The sequence below is a fragment of the Dermacentor albipictus genome, chromosome 9 (genome assembly GCF_038994185.2).
Source record: "Dermacentor albipictus isolate Rhodes 1998 colony chromosome 9, USDA_Dalb.pri_finalv2, whole genome shotgun sequence".
Classification (NCBI taxonomy): domain Eukaryota; kingdom Metazoa; phylum Arthropoda; class Arachnida; order Ixodida; family Ixodidae; genus Dermacentor; species Dermacentor albipictus.
Window position 1 is genome coordinate 49,183,913 of NC_091829.1, and position 18,063 is coordinate 49,201,975.

Below are 18,063 nucleotides of genomic sequence, written 5' to 3' on the forward strand. Positions count from 1 at the left end.
TATATTTTGCGTGATTAGCACCGGATGCGTCGACGGGTGGCAGCATTTTACACTGTGGTACCATGCTTAGTACTGTGACAATGACGCCGTCGCTCATTGACGCTGATGTGTCTTGTGCTATAGTTACGCGAAATCGAAAAATGAAATTCTGGAGTCTTGCATACCGAAACCATGGTCTGATTATTATGAGACACGCCATATCACCGGTTACTCTGGATTAATTTTGACCACCTGGGGTTCTGTAACTCGTGCCCAATGCATGGTACCACGGGTGTTTTTGCATTTTGCCCCCATCTAAATGCAGCTGCCGCGGTCGGGATTTGATCCCGCGAGCTCAGGCTTAGCAGTGCAACACCAAAGCCACTACACCACAACGGCGGGTGCGTGAAATCGAAGGTATACCTGGAAAGTGATGATCTGAGAAACTGCACACATATTTTTTGCAGTTTGTGGAACAAAATCGTTTATTTTCGAGCAGGTCTGGTATTTCAGACTCCCGATTATATTCGGACTTTTTGGCAGTCCCCGTCGAGTCCGAATTGTCAGTAGGCCGATTTTCTTAGTACAATAATTTGGTCTGCTTTAGGCATCTCAACAGTTGCAGTCTGCAGACTGTTTTTATTATCAAGAGTGGTAACGTTGACACCATTCTTTCTAAAAGTTTGTAACTTTTAGGGCTCTTCAGTGATGGAAGCGGCACTTGGTCTCCTAGAGCAGCTATAGGAGCATGAAAAATCAGTTTGCAGTAGAAATATATGCCTTCGGAGCACAAAAGTTCGCTGTTTGGAGCAAAGAAACAATGCTTTGGAGCAGTAACTTGCTGCTCCAATGCAAACAGGAAGCTCTGTATGCAGTTAATGAAAAAAAGATGCTGTATTGTTTGAATTAGTTTTGAAAAATTACATCCACTGTGTATTATACCAAGATGAAAGTATCTTTCTTCAACTTGCTGCTTTATTTTTCTAATTAATGAATGAGAAGATATTTAACCCCAAACTTGCAGTTACTTTTGCATTTCAATAAATAGTTGAAACACTATCCTTGGCCTCTTCATCCATTTCATCTGCTAAATGTTTAATTTGTTAAAGTATTTCATGTGCTGAAACTCGTGTCCACATGTGGGATATGTACAGCTGCCCAATTCGTTAATAATATGGTGCGAGCGCCATATCCTTGTATATTAATGATTCGCCAGGATAAGCAGGATAAGTCGCAGCATGTGCTACACAGGCAATGTGCCAGGAACTACTGCAAGCTTGCCTAAGATATACTTGTGTGCTTACTGGACTGGTCAGTGCTGGCACAAAGCTCCAACCTAGGAAAATCGTGTGTTGTGCAGTGTGAAACAATGCGCGATGCACATCGGGCTGCGCAAAGTGTCCCTCTGGCCACAACCATCACATTATTTTAGGTAGAGACTATTTCAACGAAGCACAGAGCAAAAGAAAAATTTTTTTCATACTGTTGGCATTGTAAAAAGCAACAAAATTGATTTGCACTGCTAAAGTGTTTTCTTTCTCTTCTCTGTTTGGTTATTCGGAGCAGGTGCATGTCAGCATTGCTATGGTTCAATACTTGCGATAAAAGACAGTTTGGCACTACATGTAGCAGCATTTTCTTCATGGCGCAACACTTCTATCAGTGGTTGTTTAAAAAATTTATAAATAAAGAGCATCTACTTCCTACAGTCTGTAGGCTTCATCGTATTCTTTTTTTTTTTTTTTCAAATTCAGTAAGGCTTATAAATCAGTGCGGTAGCTGCTGAGAAAAAAGATTCCTCTGCTTTCATGTACTTTGGTAGCTCACAATTCCGCCTCGAAAATGCGGATTGCAGCTGAAAGTCGCACCTGCAACTTGTTGCTTAGGATTATAATTTTGTAGCCATCATGTAGCCGTGGCCAACCATGAAAATGCCGTGACCATTGTAGAGAAACAAACCTCCGAGCCAACAAGATGAACGCTTGCCATCTCGCAGGAAATACACGCAGCGGAGCAACATAAAACAGATTTTAATTGGTTTCCCCAACCATCAAACATTACAAGAGAGACTGTAGCATATCACGAAATGAAGAGAAGTAGCACTACATGTGCTTCTGGGCACTGCGTTACAGATGCTAATGGGCACAACACCAATGGCTCCGGGAAGGGGGGTCTTGCTTGTGGTCCGCACACCGCTTGGTGGGACGACGACACAACACTGAGAGATGGAAGCTCTTGCACACGCGCACACACATTGTGGTCGGACAAGCACGCTCCGATGACACTCCTTTCCACCTGTGATTCTTATGGACAATATGTACATGATGGACAGGGGGGGGGTCCTTCCTGCCTTACTGGTTTGCGCTCTCGCAGGCATCGATCCAGTCACTGTAGACATCGATGGCTTCCGAGAGGTCTGAGGTGTAGGACTGAGTCAAGGCCAGCACCCAGTTTGCTTAAGTCGCTGAACCCTGTAAATAAATCTTAAAGTGACACTAAAGAGAAACACGAAATCAGTCTAGATTTAAATATTCTTTACGAAAAACTGTATTTTCATCTATTTTGTCATAAGAGGTTCATTACAAGAGAAAATGAAGGTCAACATTCCATTAAAAAAAAAAAGTTTGTGCCGAAACCGCAGTGCCTGTAAGCGAGTCCGACGTCACGGATGTCCAGGTATATTATCTCACTTCGGCTATTGTGGTACCCTAATCGTTTTTGAAACTGCAAAGTTCAGTCTTTAGCTTCTTTAGAATGCTATGTTGTGCCTCTTTATTGATAAACAAAGTTAACTAGGCCCAAACAGATGGCATCAAAATTCATTCCATCATGACAGCCTGGTGCAGGAACTTGCACTGTGGCAGCGCCACCTACCTTTCGCTTTTCCATGTTTTCAAGCTCATAAAACCTCCCTTCGTAGCAAGCGCAGCTCTTTTGGTACTATGTAAGGTGGATTCACTAATGCAGCTCAACAAATTTTTCTCTCTCGTGTTTATTTGTGGGGTTTTAATGCACCAAAACTACACAGTGGTTCATGTGGGACAGTTTAGTGGAAGGCTCCGGGTTAATTTTGAGCACCTGGGGTTCTTTAAAGGGATACTAAAGGAAAATATTAAGCAGAGTTAGATTGATAAATTGTTCACCTGAAAGTGTACCGTTGTTTTCGGTGCCTTAATGTTGGATTTGTTGTGTAGAAAATTGCCACCGAAGGCCCTGCTGTTGCTCCTCCATTTGAACTCGTGCACCAAAACTGACATGCTGACAATCACACAATCAGGGCTATGCTGCTGTCTGTGAATCAGCCAGTGGTTGCATCACATGAAATGCACCATACTCCAAAACAGGTGAGCCACTAAGATTTTCCTTTTTCTTGCTTACAAAAGCTCTGTTCTCACTACAAATGGCAAATTCGTTATTACACGAGCTTAATATTTCAATCTAACTAGACTTAATATTTTCTTTTAGTGTCCTTGTAACATGCACCGAAAGCACAGCACACAAGCAATTTTGTAATCTGCCCTTGTCATTGGAATGAGACTCTGGCAGGGAGTCGAACCTGCAATGTTGTGCTATGGAGCAAAACATCATGGCAACTAAGCTACTGTGGCAGCCATAAATCTTGTTGCAGCATTCATGTTAAGTAGCAAGCATTTTGGTTATTTTATATATTGGGCTTTTCAGCAGTGTGCATGCTGACACTTGTTGCAGCATTGCTTGAAGTGTGGGTGTTGACGATAGTTTCAGTTTCACCAAACAGTTGTGTTACGTGGACACAATTACGTGTCAAGGAGCGCCAAATTACTAGTTGTGGCAACTTGTGCATTAGTCAACCTTCTGCACTAATGCAGGAACATGGATCATTTCTTATGAAGCACGATTCAGCAACAATGTAAATAGCGACTTTCAATTGTGATTTATTAGGTGGCTGTTAATTAGTATACCACGTGTAGGAACATAGGGGGACCTACAAGTAGTTTTTTTTTTAAATATGTGTGATGCAACTTTTTTAAAGAAAGGTAACAGCGTGTGCAAAAAAAGAAAAGTCATTCAGAGTTATCGTTAGCAGCATAAGCAGAACACTCAGAAAGTATCAAGATTCATAAGAAGAAATGTAACTGCCTGAAGTTATACCCCGCAACTAAGGATACAGTTTATCGCCGTCTGAAAATCTTCCAGGCATACTCTGCAGGTGATTCGACCTGTATTCCGTTGCCGGTCCCTGAAAAGCAGAAAGAAGAAAATACATCCCTTGAGTAAGCTCACATAAGAACTAGGTAAGCAATATATAGACTAATATAACGCACGGTCGCACCAGCAACAACCAGTGTAGATAACCAGACGCACACGACTTCCGAGTTCGCGGACCTGCAATTTGACGCATTGTAGTGGCGTCGTTACTGCAGCCTCATGCGCCACAATGTAGCGTCGCGTCTAGAAACGACCAACTTCGCGGACGTAACCTACGAGTCACCGTAGGAAAACGGTAAAAGGTTTTCCGGGGACTTACATTTTGACTTCGCACGACCGTTCGTGGTTGCAGAAGGGGCAGTTAAACTGCGTCTCCAGTGGTTCGATGTTCTTGCGCTTCGGAGGCGGCTTTCGCTTGCTTCTGCGTCTTCCCATCCTTCAAGCTCGGCAAAGAACGGGTCCAAATGAAATTCCTGTCGGAGTGATAGGGCACCAAATAAAGGTAAAGAAGCGTCACTAATGCTCCGATCAGATGCGCGCCATTAATTAAAAAAGAAACGTCGCCATCAGCTGTTTCACTGAAACGCCCAGGCAGGCGTGACAGGTCCGAACAGCTCCTGCCGCTCCCGGGCTGTTTTATCGGATCATCTGACACATCATTAAAGGCCAACTAGCCAAAAGCAGGTCGAGGCAGCGTGCTGCAAAGAAAATGCAGCTTGATCAGAGTACACGTCTCAAATTTTCACCCCGAATGTCGCAGAGCAGCCGAAGTCTGTTCACGGTTAAGTTATACCGCCAAGACGGGGACAACGATTTGGCGCGATAAACAACGCACGTGCAAGTTAGAATACCGCACAAGCCAACTCACGATCGCCTAAAAGTACGTGGTGAAACGATGGTTAAAAAAACACTAAAATTAAGCGCGCTGCTCGCTTACCTTAGAAACTGCAGGCCTTTCCACGGCGCGCTTAAAAACGCTACCGCTGGGCGTCGCCACTGGCGTAAACGTTCAGAAACGTATTAAAATTTTAATCGACAAAAAATTTACAAAGAACGCCTTTTACTAAATTCTAGTTGTTTTAAAGTAAGTGACGAAACGTATATTTTTTATTATTTATAGCCAGTAAGGAGCGAAACTGAGCCTTCCCAGTAAGGGCCTATCATCCAAATCAGATTTTTGATTGCTGTTTCTTTTGTTCTAGTTCTTGTTTCTACTTCCGTGGCGCCGTTGTGTGCGTTTTGATTTCGCATGCAAGTTGCGTTCCTCGAGTTGTAGCGGTGGTGCGTGCGCGGTGCGACAAACGCCGATGGCTTAGCGAGCGGAGATATTCAGACGACGAGCCGCTTCGCCCGAGCATCATGTCCCGCATCCCAAAGCCGCAGCAGCTGAAAGCCCAGCAACGCAGATCCAACCCGCAAGCATGCTTCGATCTCCAAAAGAAAGAGCCCGCGCTCAGCTTGGATTTGATAAAGCTGGCGCGCAGGAGCGGTCAGCTTAACTTGACTGGGAGAGGCATGATTGACGGTGAGTAGACATTTACAAATAATAACGCGCTCTTCCATTTGCCACGTTTGTTGTCAGCGCACGAAACTGGTTTCGAAGTCTCCCCTACTTTGTAGGAGACGTTCGTGTCCTTCAGAGCTGGCAAGAACAAAATATACTTTTAGATCGCCGAGCGGAGATCGCTGTCTATCGCGTTGCTCTCAAATAAACTTAACCCGCCAAGGGCACGCGTGTTGCCGGAGCATGTAGCTGGTCCAGATACACAAACTCGTCTTGCCGCCGGAATAACTGCGTGCATCGTAGCAGGCGGGATGAAATCCGTGAAATGTCATAGTGGAGCCGTCTGACAGGCGATGATTAATATCTTGCACGCTTTGACTCTCCATGTACTTCTACAAGTGTCACGAACAAGTCTTGCCAACGTTTTCGCCGGCTCGCAGTTTTGAATTAATTCAGCGTGGTTTCGCTTATATATAACCGCAAACCGCGGTACAGTACGTGCTAAATTTATATCCCGTAGTTCGCCGTCACCCCGTGCACCTCGCCTTTTGCGTCTCGTGAGCTCATTTTGTAGCACGTCCTTGAAGCCTAATTGTGGATATGTATACGCTGCACATCAAATAAGAAAAGTCGAGCGCATAATAGTACGTGGACAGCTGTCACGGACCACTTGCACTGAGTGATGCCTCTGTCTCTCATGAACGACGTGTTTATATCCCAATTTGCTTCGTGCAGGGCCGCTTCGCTTAATGTGAAGTCCACGTTTTCTTTTTTTTCCCCCGGTACTGCGCTAACTATAACGGCCGGGGTTTGTCGGTTAACCACGTGAGGATATATGTTCGAGAGCGATTTCTTACAATTTCCTAGTACGTGTCGCGGTTACATATACCCTGCACTGAGAAACAATGGAAGGCTTGTCTTCCTTGTATGAAATGATGAAACATATATTGTGCTCATTGTTTCTCTCGAGAATGTGTACTGCATGTATAACTCCATCAGGACCTGCTGCTGGAATCTAGATTTCCTTGCTACAGCTGCAAATTGTACACATCATAAAAGCCGGTTTATGTCGTGAAACTTCCGTGGTGACCTGAGCTGAAGAGTTAAAAAATTGGCCTCCTTGTGAAAACTATAAACATATGAATTTTATCTTTATTTTTGGCGGGGCCCAGTTTCCAACTATATACTTACCATGCATATAAGAATTTAATTAGTCACACGTTTGAACTCTGTCATGGTTATCACAAAGTTCCTGTTACTTTTTCCTACAGTTCCAGACCAGGTTTGGAACATCAACAACTTGACGGAAGAAGAGAGGCGAGGACTGTCGCTTTGCCTTGATCAGTGTGATGGTGACCGGTGGTGGCACCAGGCTGATTTGACGAAGCTGTATTTATCGGCTAATAATTTGTCTAGCCTCTCGGCTGACATTGGGAAGCTTCAAGCCCTCACCATTCTTGAGGTAGCGAGTTAGAATCATATTTTGCTGTGCCAAGCACACAGCCGTGTTGTACTCAATTGTGCATTCTTTGATGTTCATGTTTTTCACTACTACAATTATGCGCCATGAATCGTACTTCTGTTTGCACCATTTTTAGTAGCTAGTGTGCTACCCTAGTATCTTACAAATACATAGGAACTCTTAGTACGTGAATTCATGGTAGTAATTGTGCATTCACTTCTGGCTTCTGAGCCTTATTAGCACAGTTATTGCATTGGAAGGTTGGCTAGCTGTCTGGAAGGAGGTACAGTTTTTTTTTTTTGTGAGTCACAGTCCACAACCCTGTTTAATGAGTCAAATACTGACAAAAAGATATCTTGTAGTAGTATGAGCATAACTGGCAATCAGTTCTGTAAGAAGTTTTATTACTACTCTACCGAGGTGATACTGTCAGCTTTCTTGTGTTTGACAGAGGCTTTCTTACTAAGTGGGACTGCAGTGAAATCATTTCATTGATAAATTTGTGCTTGTATTTGAATGCAGCCCTCGTAGACTGTGCAGCTTGCTTAGGAAAATTTTAATTTATTTATTCAAGGTAATCTAAAGGCTATTGACACATCACAGAGGGGAGCTGCGTAACACATACCAGTATGGAACAATCCGCTTTTCATAGAAACAAAAGAAATATCAACGAAATTTCAATGGCAAATTAATGACAATGTAAAAAATAAAAATGTATCAGAAATACAAATGTCAAGTGAATACAACAAATTGCCATTAAGCAAGAATGTTATAGGCCTGTTTATACTGAGTGAAGTTGGTGGTACTATATTATACATTGCTTGATGAATTGGGTAGGTACTTATGTGTGTCGTGGGAGCTTACATGTCCAAACATTGCTTCTTGTGTACCTTGATAAACCTTGACATGGTTCTAGACATGCTGATGTGTGTTTTCCTATCCTAATTAATCTTTCCTTAATCTTAAATTTGCATCTGACTAACATTTTGCTGCAGCAAGCACAACCGTTTGTTGTTGACTGGCATAACAAGCTATCTTACATTAATATTTTTGATTGCCTTCTTTTCCTCCTCCACCTCTCCACCTTTTTTTTTTATCTGCTTTCCCAAACCACAGCTGTTGCCAATGAGCGGAAAAAGAAATGGCACATTGTAAATGTCCTCTATTGAGTGGGAAAAGTCTCTTGTTTCAAGAGGCTCAGTCCCGGTTGCAGGGAAGGAAGAGGGACACAACCAACAATTCCGCACCCTGTCTTTCTTGGCTCAGAGCATCTCGTTGTCTCCCTGACACACATGAACACACATACCCTGCCCGAAACTAGTTTAGTGTTCGCGCCTCCCGCCCGGCGCGGCAATAATTCTCATCGAGCGCAGCGTGCGGCGGAAGCGAATCCACTGCATTTATCTCTCTGCTGCCTCTACGTCCTTTTTATCTTGTTCTGCTTGGTTGACTCCAAATGGGTGCCTGAAAGAGCCTCCGAATGAATGCCTTCCTGGCACGCCGCCTGCATTTTGATATGGGGATTGCATGCATAGACGTGACTGTTGAGGCCTTGTTTCTCTAACCTGCGTCCTGTTCTCTCTCTCTTGGCTTCCCTCCCACTTTTGTATTTTCTTTTTATGTCTCTCCGCTGCAGCTGAATGACAATGCTCTTACTTCGCTGCCAGACACCATTGGGAGCCTCCAGCAACTCACAAAGCTGAACATTAGGCAAGCCCTCTACTTTTGCATACTGTGTGGCATGGAATAGTTAGTGTAAAATGCTGGCGTATGCAGTCCCTTTGTTAAAGGGGCCCTGAACACTTTTGTAACTTTTTTTATTGAGACTGTAGTTTCTTTTTACCTGAGATTTCTTTTTCTCATGTCACATTTGCAAGTGTCCTGGGTGTTGCAACATGAAGCCTAGTACACATGTTGCCCACTGCTGTATTTTCAGACTGTCATGGGTAACCATGCTACGCTGTTTTTAATCTATTCTTTTTCTGACCATTGGGCTTGTGACAATGTACAACTGCTTGCAGGCATTCTTGCAGCTGTGTATTCATTTTATACCATTACGATTTTGCTGCTATATACCAAGTTTGCAAGCTTGGAATGGTTTAGGCACTCTCTAAGTGTGACGGGAAGGAATGCACAAAAGCAAGAACAATCTACCAGGCCGGGCATTTATCAGAATTAGAGTAATGCATGAATCGCCACATTTTGGACAATCTGGATTTTCCCTACACAGTGGAAGACGCAGCTGATTCCAAGGTTTTTGCATGGAATTTGATGGGGGAAGTGTAGCTTTTATTTTTCCACTAATCAACCACTTTCAATTAAAGGAAAGTTCTGGTAGAGTTTTGAAAGGTTAGTCTGCCATTTAAACTCATCCAGGGTTTCTCCGCTGTCGCTTTTTAATCTTCAGTGAGACATTTGCAGTGATCCTAACACAGGAACAGAGTTAACGAGAGTGTCTGTTTCAGGGCCCCTTTAACTTCATTTTGCAAGTTTGAGAAGTCATTTTTGTCTGTTCTTGACTTAGGCACAAATAATTTTTTGTTGGGTTTTTCTCTCACTGTGTTGCCTTATTATCACTGTTATTGTGACACTGTTATTAAAAACCATGAAAACCTCATGAGCACCGCATCAAGAAAGCAGTTGGCAAGTTGGTTGGCTAGCATTGTAGAAAACACAGTGCGAAAAGGACAGTGGGTGAAAGAATGAGTGCCTCATTCTTTCTTTTATTCACTATTTCTTTTACACTGTTTGTTTTTTGTAACGCTTGAACATGGCATTGATATTTTTCTCTTCACCTTTCCTTTCAGTCGCAACAAGCTTCAGCAGCTGCCAGATTCATTCTATCAGCTGAAGGAGCTAAGGCAGCTGATCGCCCATCATAATGATATCGTAGAGCTTAGTGACGATGTGGGTAACCTCTCTCTTCTGGAGCTAATGGTACGCTGTTTTTGCCAACCAAGCATTCTCTTAATTTGTGTGCGCAATCCTGTATGGTGCCTGCTTTTGTAGGAGTAACACTGTACAGGGTGCTGCTGCGATAATGCCTGAAAGAGCACTGCCTCCAATATCTCCCAGATACTCAGGGACATAATCACTTTTCAAGTTGGCTCTTATTGGGAACTAGTATGTTAAGGCTGGTTCTTTAGAAACTGGTACATTAAGATTGGCAGGTTAAAATCTGGTACAGTAAGACTGGCATGTTGAGAACTGGTATGTTAAAGATTGGTAGGTTAAGAACTGGTGCATTAAAAAGCAATTTTTTGTTTATTCGCTATGGTTAGGTATTAAAAAATATCCATGTAAGTGGACACAAGGCAACCATCTCGTCATGCCTCTTATGATAAAAAACAGTTTTCTTGGTCTAGGCACTGAGATATAGGTGTAGCTGCAGCACCATGTGTCGCAGGTTGTCACATTGATGCTGCATCCTGTATTTTATATTAGCTTGTGGTATTTGAAAAGCACTTCACATGTGCTTTTTACTGCCTGTGATGACACTTGTTTGCGTCAAATGAGTGTCAGTTTTTTTGAAAGTTGACAGCAAGAGCACAATTGCAAACCACATCGATAGAGTTCCACATGCATCTCGTTTCAAATCAAGGTTGAATATTTTATGTAATCGCTTTCAGGTTTACTTTTGAAAGGTTTCAAGACACTGTGTGGAATAATGAACAAGGGGTCTCAGCAGGATATAACTGGTTATCGTTTTGTTGTCTCTTCAGGAGTACTTGAACTGCTTTAGTGGTCCGTAAGAGCTTGTTCTTGTGCAAGTTGGTGTTTAGGCTTGCTATGCATTATTCTACTTGGTGCAGCATGAAACATATTTAATAATGGAGACAGGCAAACTGACTCAACAATTCTGGCTTAAGGATGGGTCCAGTCCTTGAGGGATGTCACCATCTTGCACAAGTGCCTGTCACAGAGTCTTAATTCTGTTTATTCCTGCACGAGGTGATGAATGCTTGAGTTACCTCTCTTATGACAATGACTGAAAGAAATCTTGTCACTTGTAACAAGCATTAATCATTTCTCAACTGCATGAATTATATGCTAATTAATTCAGCACATTTCTCGGATAGCAAGCATCGACTGACACTCGCAGGGCTGTGATGTAATCTTGCTGTCCAGAAGTAACAGATCATGATCTCTTGTAAGAGGCTGCAACGAGGAGCTATTACAAAGAGACACAACTCAAGGCCGTCCAGCAGGTCTCGGCAGCTCTAGAGAGGCAGCGACCGCGCGAAACCGAGGAGAAGGGGGCAGCACCCCCAGGAAGGGGGCGGCGGCCCTCTCGGACCCACGGAAGTAGCAAGGAACCAAGACCTCGAGGAGCACAATGCACGAGACTGACGTAGCGGCCGCGTTGCGGTAAAAGCTTGTCCTCCCTGCGTGGAGGGAGCCTAACCGACTCTGCAGGCATTTTCACTAATGTTGTTCTCTCTCTCTCTCTCACTTTCCCTCTCTCTCTTTATCTCCACTATCACTATGATCAATTACGAACTCTTTTGTCTTGTTTTGCATTCTGGACACCATAAGGAAAAAAAGAAAACTGGAATATTTATGAAGGGAGCTGTGTAAGGGGGGGGGGGGGGAGTCCGTTTTGCTGTGCGAATATGCAGAATTGTCATTTTGAATTGCACTGTGTTTTTACTGTGGCAAACTCTAGACTTATTGCCATTGTAAAAGTGCCTCCTTCCTTCACCATGAAGTAACATGTTGTAAGGCTTTTCTTTGTTGCTTCCAAGTTAATTATTGTGATAAATTAATGATAGTTTGTTGAGTAATATCAGGGTTTATTGATAGCTTTTTCAGTTTTTATTGCCTTTAATAATAGGACTTTCCTATTTTTTTTCCTCGTTGTGCCAGAACATTAGTTGCCATAAGCCATGGCATTTGAATTGCGTGCTGGTAACTACATTTAATTGCAAGTCAATGTAGTGTGTGGTAATAATTTTTTTCTTCTTGCTAATTTATTCACTACAGGACCTGAGCCATAACAAGCTGACCTCATTACCGGCCACGATAGGGTTTCTTTCTCGAGCAACCAATGTAAATCTGTCATACAACTGTCTTGCTGAGCTTCCTCCTGAAGTTGGCAGCATGAATGGTAATACATGCGTTACAGTTCAGAAATTGTTGGCAGCATAGCAAGTGTACAATTGAACCTCAGTACAGTTTAACTTTATTATAGCAAGTCATATCTGACACAAAAATAGTACTTTCTTAATATCTGATTTAGTTATCAGAAAAAAAAATGGTTTACTTTGTTACATCTCACAAGGCATTATATCTGTGTTTATTATTTATGGTGTGAATTATAACCAAATGGGTTATAATGAAGTGATGGATTAATGAAAAGAAAAAATAAAATTTGATTTCAAAGCCTTAAATAAATACATAGTGTTAGCATTCTTGCCAAATCCTGGTTAGGTAGCAAGCGTACTTGGCATCACAAGAGCCTTTATGATGTCTGCTGCTGTGAATATTCTGTTGCCAAAAAAAAAAAAATGTCTCATTATTCCTTTCTAGTGCAGTGGCTCTTGTAGGAATCGTTATGCTTTTGTCAAATATTTGACATGGCAAAAAATGATGAGAAAAACAAATCTCGCAAAGCTAAGCGTCAGCATCTTTAATTACATAATTTGTCAACATGGTGATGCTAATAAATATGACCCTCCATGATCTTTCACAAATGGCTATGCATCATATCATATTAATGTCAGGTCTATGGGCTGTATCTTTAGAGCCTGCTGCCTACGGTATATAGGTGACAGCGAAGTGGTCTTTAAATAACTTATGATTGAAATTATTTGATTGTGAATTAAAAAGTCTGAAAAACCATGAGCCATCCGCAATACCTTGAGGAGTTGACAGTTCATGGGAAAAGCCTGTGACATGTTGCCAACTCCACTGAGATTTTTTTCCTGTTGTGCATCTCCACTTGTCTATCTGTTTTCGTGCTAGCTGTCGATCTGGTGTTGTTCAGATGCACAACAGATAAATTTTGCACTTCAGCAATAAAATTTTGTCCAGAAAGGGTTAAGATAGCTTCCACACATGGTTAGGGATAGTGCAAGGAGCTAATGCAAAAACAAAAAAAAGATGGCAAACAGTGCTGAACTGGCACGCACTGCCCTCAACCATGAATCTAGACCAAGTTTCCCTCATTTATGCTCTTCAGAATGTATTTTTCTTAATAATGATGAAGCTCCAAGCTGGTGAGCATAAAATGTGGTCCTGGACACGTTTTTCGTTATTGCTGTTTGCATTTATCAGTTGGCATGCTTATAATTAAACTTGCTAGTTCAAACTATTAAACAATTAAACTCCCTTCATGCCTAGGAAAATTCATTTAGCTGCACTAAATGAGTACAAAGTGTGTAATTGTATGATAATTGGCTGTAAATCTTACAAAAATGCTTCTTTTGTTTTATTTCAAGAAGACTGGCATTCAAGTTCAGTAATGGGGCTTTCAGTTAGGTGCTGTGCACTAAGGGTGTGAAGTTGAGAAGTGACCAACCTGATGACTATGAACAATGGCACGTCGACAATACATTTCATAAGTAGCTTTTGCAGTACAGTGAAACTTCGTTAAACCATAGTTGGCCGGAGTTCTGAAAAAGTATGTACTAAGCGGTAGTACTGTTTAACTGAAATAGCAGGAGATCGCGCCCACTTACCAGTCAAAAACGCAACATGGAACTCGGAGAGAGTGCGATAAAAGGGGAAAAAAGATGCAGTATTTATTCACTTCGCGTGACAAAACTGTTATTTTCGTTTGATGCTGCGGCGGCCTATCAGCGATGACAGTGGCCTCAAACTTACTGAAGCTGCGTGCCAGCTTTTCAGCCAGCCCCTTCTTCTCGACAAACACTCACTTGGCAGATTGCTCGTTGGCGTTATGTATTCTTTATGCAGGCGCGCGGTAGCACTGCAGAAGTCGCGGGGCGCCTTTTTTATTGCGGGGGGCTGTTCTCCTCGCGACGATGGCATTCCTGAGGCTGACGTAACGCGCAGATTCTGCCACTCTCGGGCCTGAATCGCCTGTGCTGTCGCTTTCCGTGTCGTCCTCATCACTGTCGCTAGTTGACACTTCAGCAACGATGGCGAAAAGCAGAACCTCGTAGCCGACATCTCTTCGCGCTCGCAGCAGCGCTGGCGAGCAACTTCTTCGCGTTCCAAATGCCACACACCGTAGTCAACAGCAGATATCCCTGTCGCGGGCCAGCGCCGAATTTTTTGTGTCACGTTCGATAGCACGAACGATGTCTAATTTTTCTTCTATGCTGAGCACCCGGCGTCTTTATTATCAGAGCTTCGGCATGATGCGAGTCCCCGCTTGCACGACGGCACAATTGTCTCTGGCATGGCACCAAAATGATGTTGATGTTGATGTGGCTTCACGCACAAACGCACCGAGCATTTGGAGGCCATTGTTCCAATCTCTGAGGCTCGTTGTTCTGCCGGGCCGCCCGATGAAGATGATGCACTGCTGTGTTTGTGCAACGAAAAGTGGAAACACTACATGTTAACCGACACGTATGCAAAAAGCTGGTACAGTTTATTTGGATACAAAACACATTATGTTCAATGGCTGCTGAGTCAGGGATTTGACTTTACTACTTTTAAAATGAAACTACTGTTTAAGTGGGTACGGTTTAACGAGGTTTTAGTGTATCTGCATGAAATAGGCCTCCATGCGTATACTATTTAATGTCATTTTGACATCATGTCGCATGGCAGCCCAAGTGAATAAAAAGAAAATATCAATTGCTCTCGTGCTGTCAGATATTGCATGCAATGACCAAGATTTTGGGTCTCAATTGTCTAATGCTACATATTAAGTAAATGTCTCTGTATAATCATAGTCTTCTTTTTTTATAATCTGTCAACAGCTTTGCAAATCCTGGATGTGTCATCCAACCGACTAAGGAGCTTACCAGAGCCCATCGGTTCACTCTGCCATTTGGAGCAGCTGTTTGCACAACAGAATGATCTCACAGTACTGCCACCTTTTTCAGGTTGTGCGCGGCTCAAGGCAAGTTCAAACAAGTGTTTGGTACGGCCATTTTTTACAGTATAGTTAGCAGCGAGGGTTTGTTACTGTGTCTCCAGGCAGCCATGTAGTTGTCACCTAGAATGAACACATCGTAGTCATCACGTAACACAAATTCAAGCTTGGCTTTGTGGATAAATCACCCCTGATGATACCTATGAGGCATGAGTTCTTTGAGTGCACTGAGAGATTTGCTCACGGCACGAAGAATTCCATCCATTGTTTTTGGTCTTGGATTACTGTAACCAGTCACTAGCGCCATCTAGGTGCTGCCATGTTAGCATGTTTTGTTTTGGCTTCAGCTATAGTGGGCAGTGGTTTCTTTTCTATGGAATTTAGTAGCTTTCATGATATGGCCGAGGAAAGCAAGTCTGAGCTTCATAGCTTTCTTCTTCAAGATGAAATTTGGGTGTGCTCTTTGACAAGATCAAATTATTAGTAGTTTGTTTAACATGAACCTTCCTGTACTTTTTCCATGTCCAAGGTTAATGACAAGAGAAAAAGAAAAGATTAGATTAGCAAGTTGTGTTATGATTTAACAAATGAGTCATTGTGTTAGGTTGCATGCTTTACTGGATGGTATGTTTTTGCAATTTCCAAAGTTCTGTAAAAGGCGACTTTGTAACTGCAGTTAAACCTCTATAGAAGAAAATTCTCAGTATAACAAAGTATTTAACTTTTTGTGACTTCTTGTTCATAGGACACCATTTATTTAGAACCTAAATTGAATGAAATGTGTTTATATGCGATTTTAATGTAACGAAATTTCACTGTCGCCGCAAAAGAATACCGAGACAATAAATAAGAACATCTGCGGTCACAGATGGTCAGATGGCTGAATTGCAAACGGCGGCTTGCGAATGCACCTCTGAAATTGTACATCGCTGTTCAACCAAGAATGACTGCCGAAGCGACTCAGTCCAGTCTATCGTGTCTTGTGCGCTGTATGCATGGGGTGCGAGTGAAAACCCGCGAGGGTGAGCCGAGAAGGTGGCATTATGAGCGCCATCTTGCGTCGTTCCGTGCAAGCAAGGGAAAGGAGAAAGCTCGCGGTAATGTGATCAAGCATGTACGAGAGGAGGGGAGAAAGTGGGGTGCAGTTTGGTGCACATTTCCTTTTACAGTGCAGCTCAGCACATGTGCAGCTTGCGCCTTGTTTTAGAGATGACCAGCAGCATGTACAAAGAATGGGTGTGCCAAGATGATGTGTCATCATGTGTGCTGTTTTCCTGCACATTTAATACTAGAGGTTGCATTATCAGCCATGGGGGTGGAGTAAGTGTGTCTGGCTTTGATTTATGCCACCAATGTGAAGATATCGTTGACATTTCATGAAACTGTATCTGTCATTCCAACTCTGAAATTCAACAAAATTGTAATATTTTTTCATTCAAGTTTGCTTTTTTTGATTGCCTGATAATTCAGAAAATTTTGCCGCCTTTTCCATATAAAAATAGTACATCGATGACCGTACATGTTGTACAAAAGATCAAATTTCAGTGGAACAAAATTTCTATATAACAAAGCAAATTGCCGATTTTACTGATTTCGTTATTATTGAGGTTTAACTAGTACAGTCGAACATTTTCATAATGAAGTCATGTCCAACACAAGATACCTTCATTATATCCAATAATTATTATAAGCATATATTTGTTATCTGCTTGTACTGGTGAGAACAATTTTAGATTAATTTTGTTATATCCCATAATTTGTCGTATCTGTGTTTGTTATAAATCGAGGTCAGACTGTATCACTGATAGCATGGTTCTGTTAGGGTAACTGCTGCACAAGTGCTAAAGTTTAATTTAGGTGTTCAAAAGTGCATTGAAATACATCAAACAGGCTTATTCATATGTATCAACAAAAACTGTGAATTGCAGGACTGTGGCTTATACTAAACCATTGCACATATTGCTCATGTCAGTCTTTCTGGAGGGCTTCTGTACCCTCTGCATGTTGATCTTATCAAGAAAGTTTGTGCATAGCCTGAAGAATGTGACCAGTGCAGAACAAGGATGAGGTGGACAGTCGAATTTCAAATGCTTTGTTTTGAACAGACCTACAATTTCGAGGGTGCACAACTCAAGCAGCCTCGAACTGCACTATGGTAGCTGCAGACTGCACCAGTGTTGTCATACGAACTGCAATGAGGCTTAAGTTGTTCAAAGTGTTTGCACTGTTTCAGAAGGTGAAATACATTGCATTGCAGGAGCTTCATGTTGGCAACAATGCCATTGAGGAACTTCCCATTGAGGTAATAGAGACGTTGCTGGGTCTGAAGACGCTGGACCTGAAGTCCAACAAGCTCTCAACCTTGTCGCCAGACATCACCATGATCCAGGGCCTGGAGCGGCTCGACTTGTCCAACAACAACCTCGCCTCACTACCCTACGAACTGGGAACCCTTGTTCACCTCAAGGGTCTCGGTGTGGAGGGGAATCCCCTCAGGGCCATCCGCAGGGACATCGTCAAGGTGGGCTTGCTTGCACTGGTGTCAAAATGGGTTAGTGCAAGATAGCAAAAAATAAAAAGTATGTAAGATACAAAGAACATGAAAGAGAAGATTGTTATCTGCCAGACAGTAGCACAAAGCTACATAGTAAACGAATACGGTTCCTCAGAATAAAAGGGTTCAGTAAGAAAACATGCCGAGAAACCTGTACAGGGCTTTCCTTTCCAGCTTTGTGCTGCAGTCAGATCGGTGACTATAGTTGAGTGACTATTCCTTTCCTTGCACCTTCTTCCATTTCATGAACCTTCCTCCACCTCGCAGACTTCCACAGAACTGATTTCCCATATACTGTGTTCATTTGGTTTGAGTTGTGAATTCTTACTTTTTAATTAAGTAGTTTTATATTTTTTTTACATACC

At 42.5% G+C, this 18,063-nt stretch overlaps 2 protein-coding genes across 4 annotated transcripts in view; one reads left to right on the forward strand and one right to left on the reverse strand.

Annotated features, from left to right (window-relative positions):
• Nucleotides 1-1,992: 1,992 nt before the first annotated feature.
• On the reverse strand, nucleotides 1,993-5,241 carry LOC135916210 (transcription elongation factor 1 homolog). 3 transcript variants are annotated; one of them, XM_065449496.1, is made up of 4 exons: nucleotides 5,105-5,241; nucleotides 4,487-4,640; nucleotides 4,128-4,198; nucleotides 1,993-2,395 (listed from the first exon to the last, which is right to left on the reverse strand). In XM_065449496.1, exons 2-4 carry the CDS (start codon nucleotides 4,600-4,602, stop codon nucleotides 2,331-2,333), a joined length of 252 nt encoding a protein of 83 aa, XP_065305568.1. In that variant the 5' UTR covers nucleotides 4,603-4,640; nucleotides 5,105-5,241; the 3' UTR covers nucleotides 1,993-2,330. The 3 variants fall into 3 exon arrangements, with proteins under 3 accessions (XP_065305568.1, XP_065305570.1, XP_065305569.1); XM_065449498.1 differs by having other exon boundaries at nucleotides 5,036-5,107; XM_065449497.1 differs by lacking the exon at nucleotides 5,105-5,241 and adding an exon at nucleotides 4,914-5,051.
• Nucleotides 5,242-5,367: 126 nt separating this feature from the next.
• Nucleotides 5,368-18,063, forward strand: part of LOC135916209 (leucine-rich repeat-containing protein 40-like) — a 32,959-nt gene continuing 20,263 nt past the window's right edge. The window contains exons 1-7 of the mRNA XM_065449495.1: nucleotides 5,368-5,692; nucleotides 6,943-7,133; nucleotides 8,770-8,843; nucleotides 9,941-10,070; nucleotides 12,117-12,240; nucleotides 15,029-15,171; nucleotides 17,402-17,665. Coding sequence (XP_065305567.1) covers nucleotides 5,527-5,692; nucleotides 6,943-7,133; nucleotides 8,770-8,843; nucleotides 9,941-10,070; nucleotides 12,117-12,240; nucleotides 15,029-15,171; nucleotides 17,402-17,665 — 1,092 coding nt within the window. The 5' untranslated portion in view covers nucleotides 5,368-5,526. The remainder of the gene's footprint in view (nucleotides 5,693-6,942; nucleotides 7,134-8,769; nucleotides 8,844-9,940; nucleotides 10,071-12,116; nucleotides 12,241-15,028; nucleotides 15,172-17,401; nucleotides 17,666-18,063) is intronic.

Excerpts from the sequence above, each read along its gene's own strand:
- LOC135916210 (XM_065449496.1), bottom strand. The coding sequence starts at position 4,602 with ATGGGAAGACGCAGAAGCAAGCGAAAGCCGCCTCCGAAGCGCAAGAAC. Across the intron at positions 4,199-4,486 it reads CGGTCGTGCGAAGTCAAAAT|GGACCGGCAACGGAATACAG; the intron begins GTAAGTCCCCGG and ends TCTGCTTTTCAG. Across the intron at positions 2,396-4,127 it reads TTTTCAGACGGCGATAAACT|ACCTCTCGGAAGCCATCGAT; the intron begins GTATCCTTAGTT and ends CCTACACCTCAG.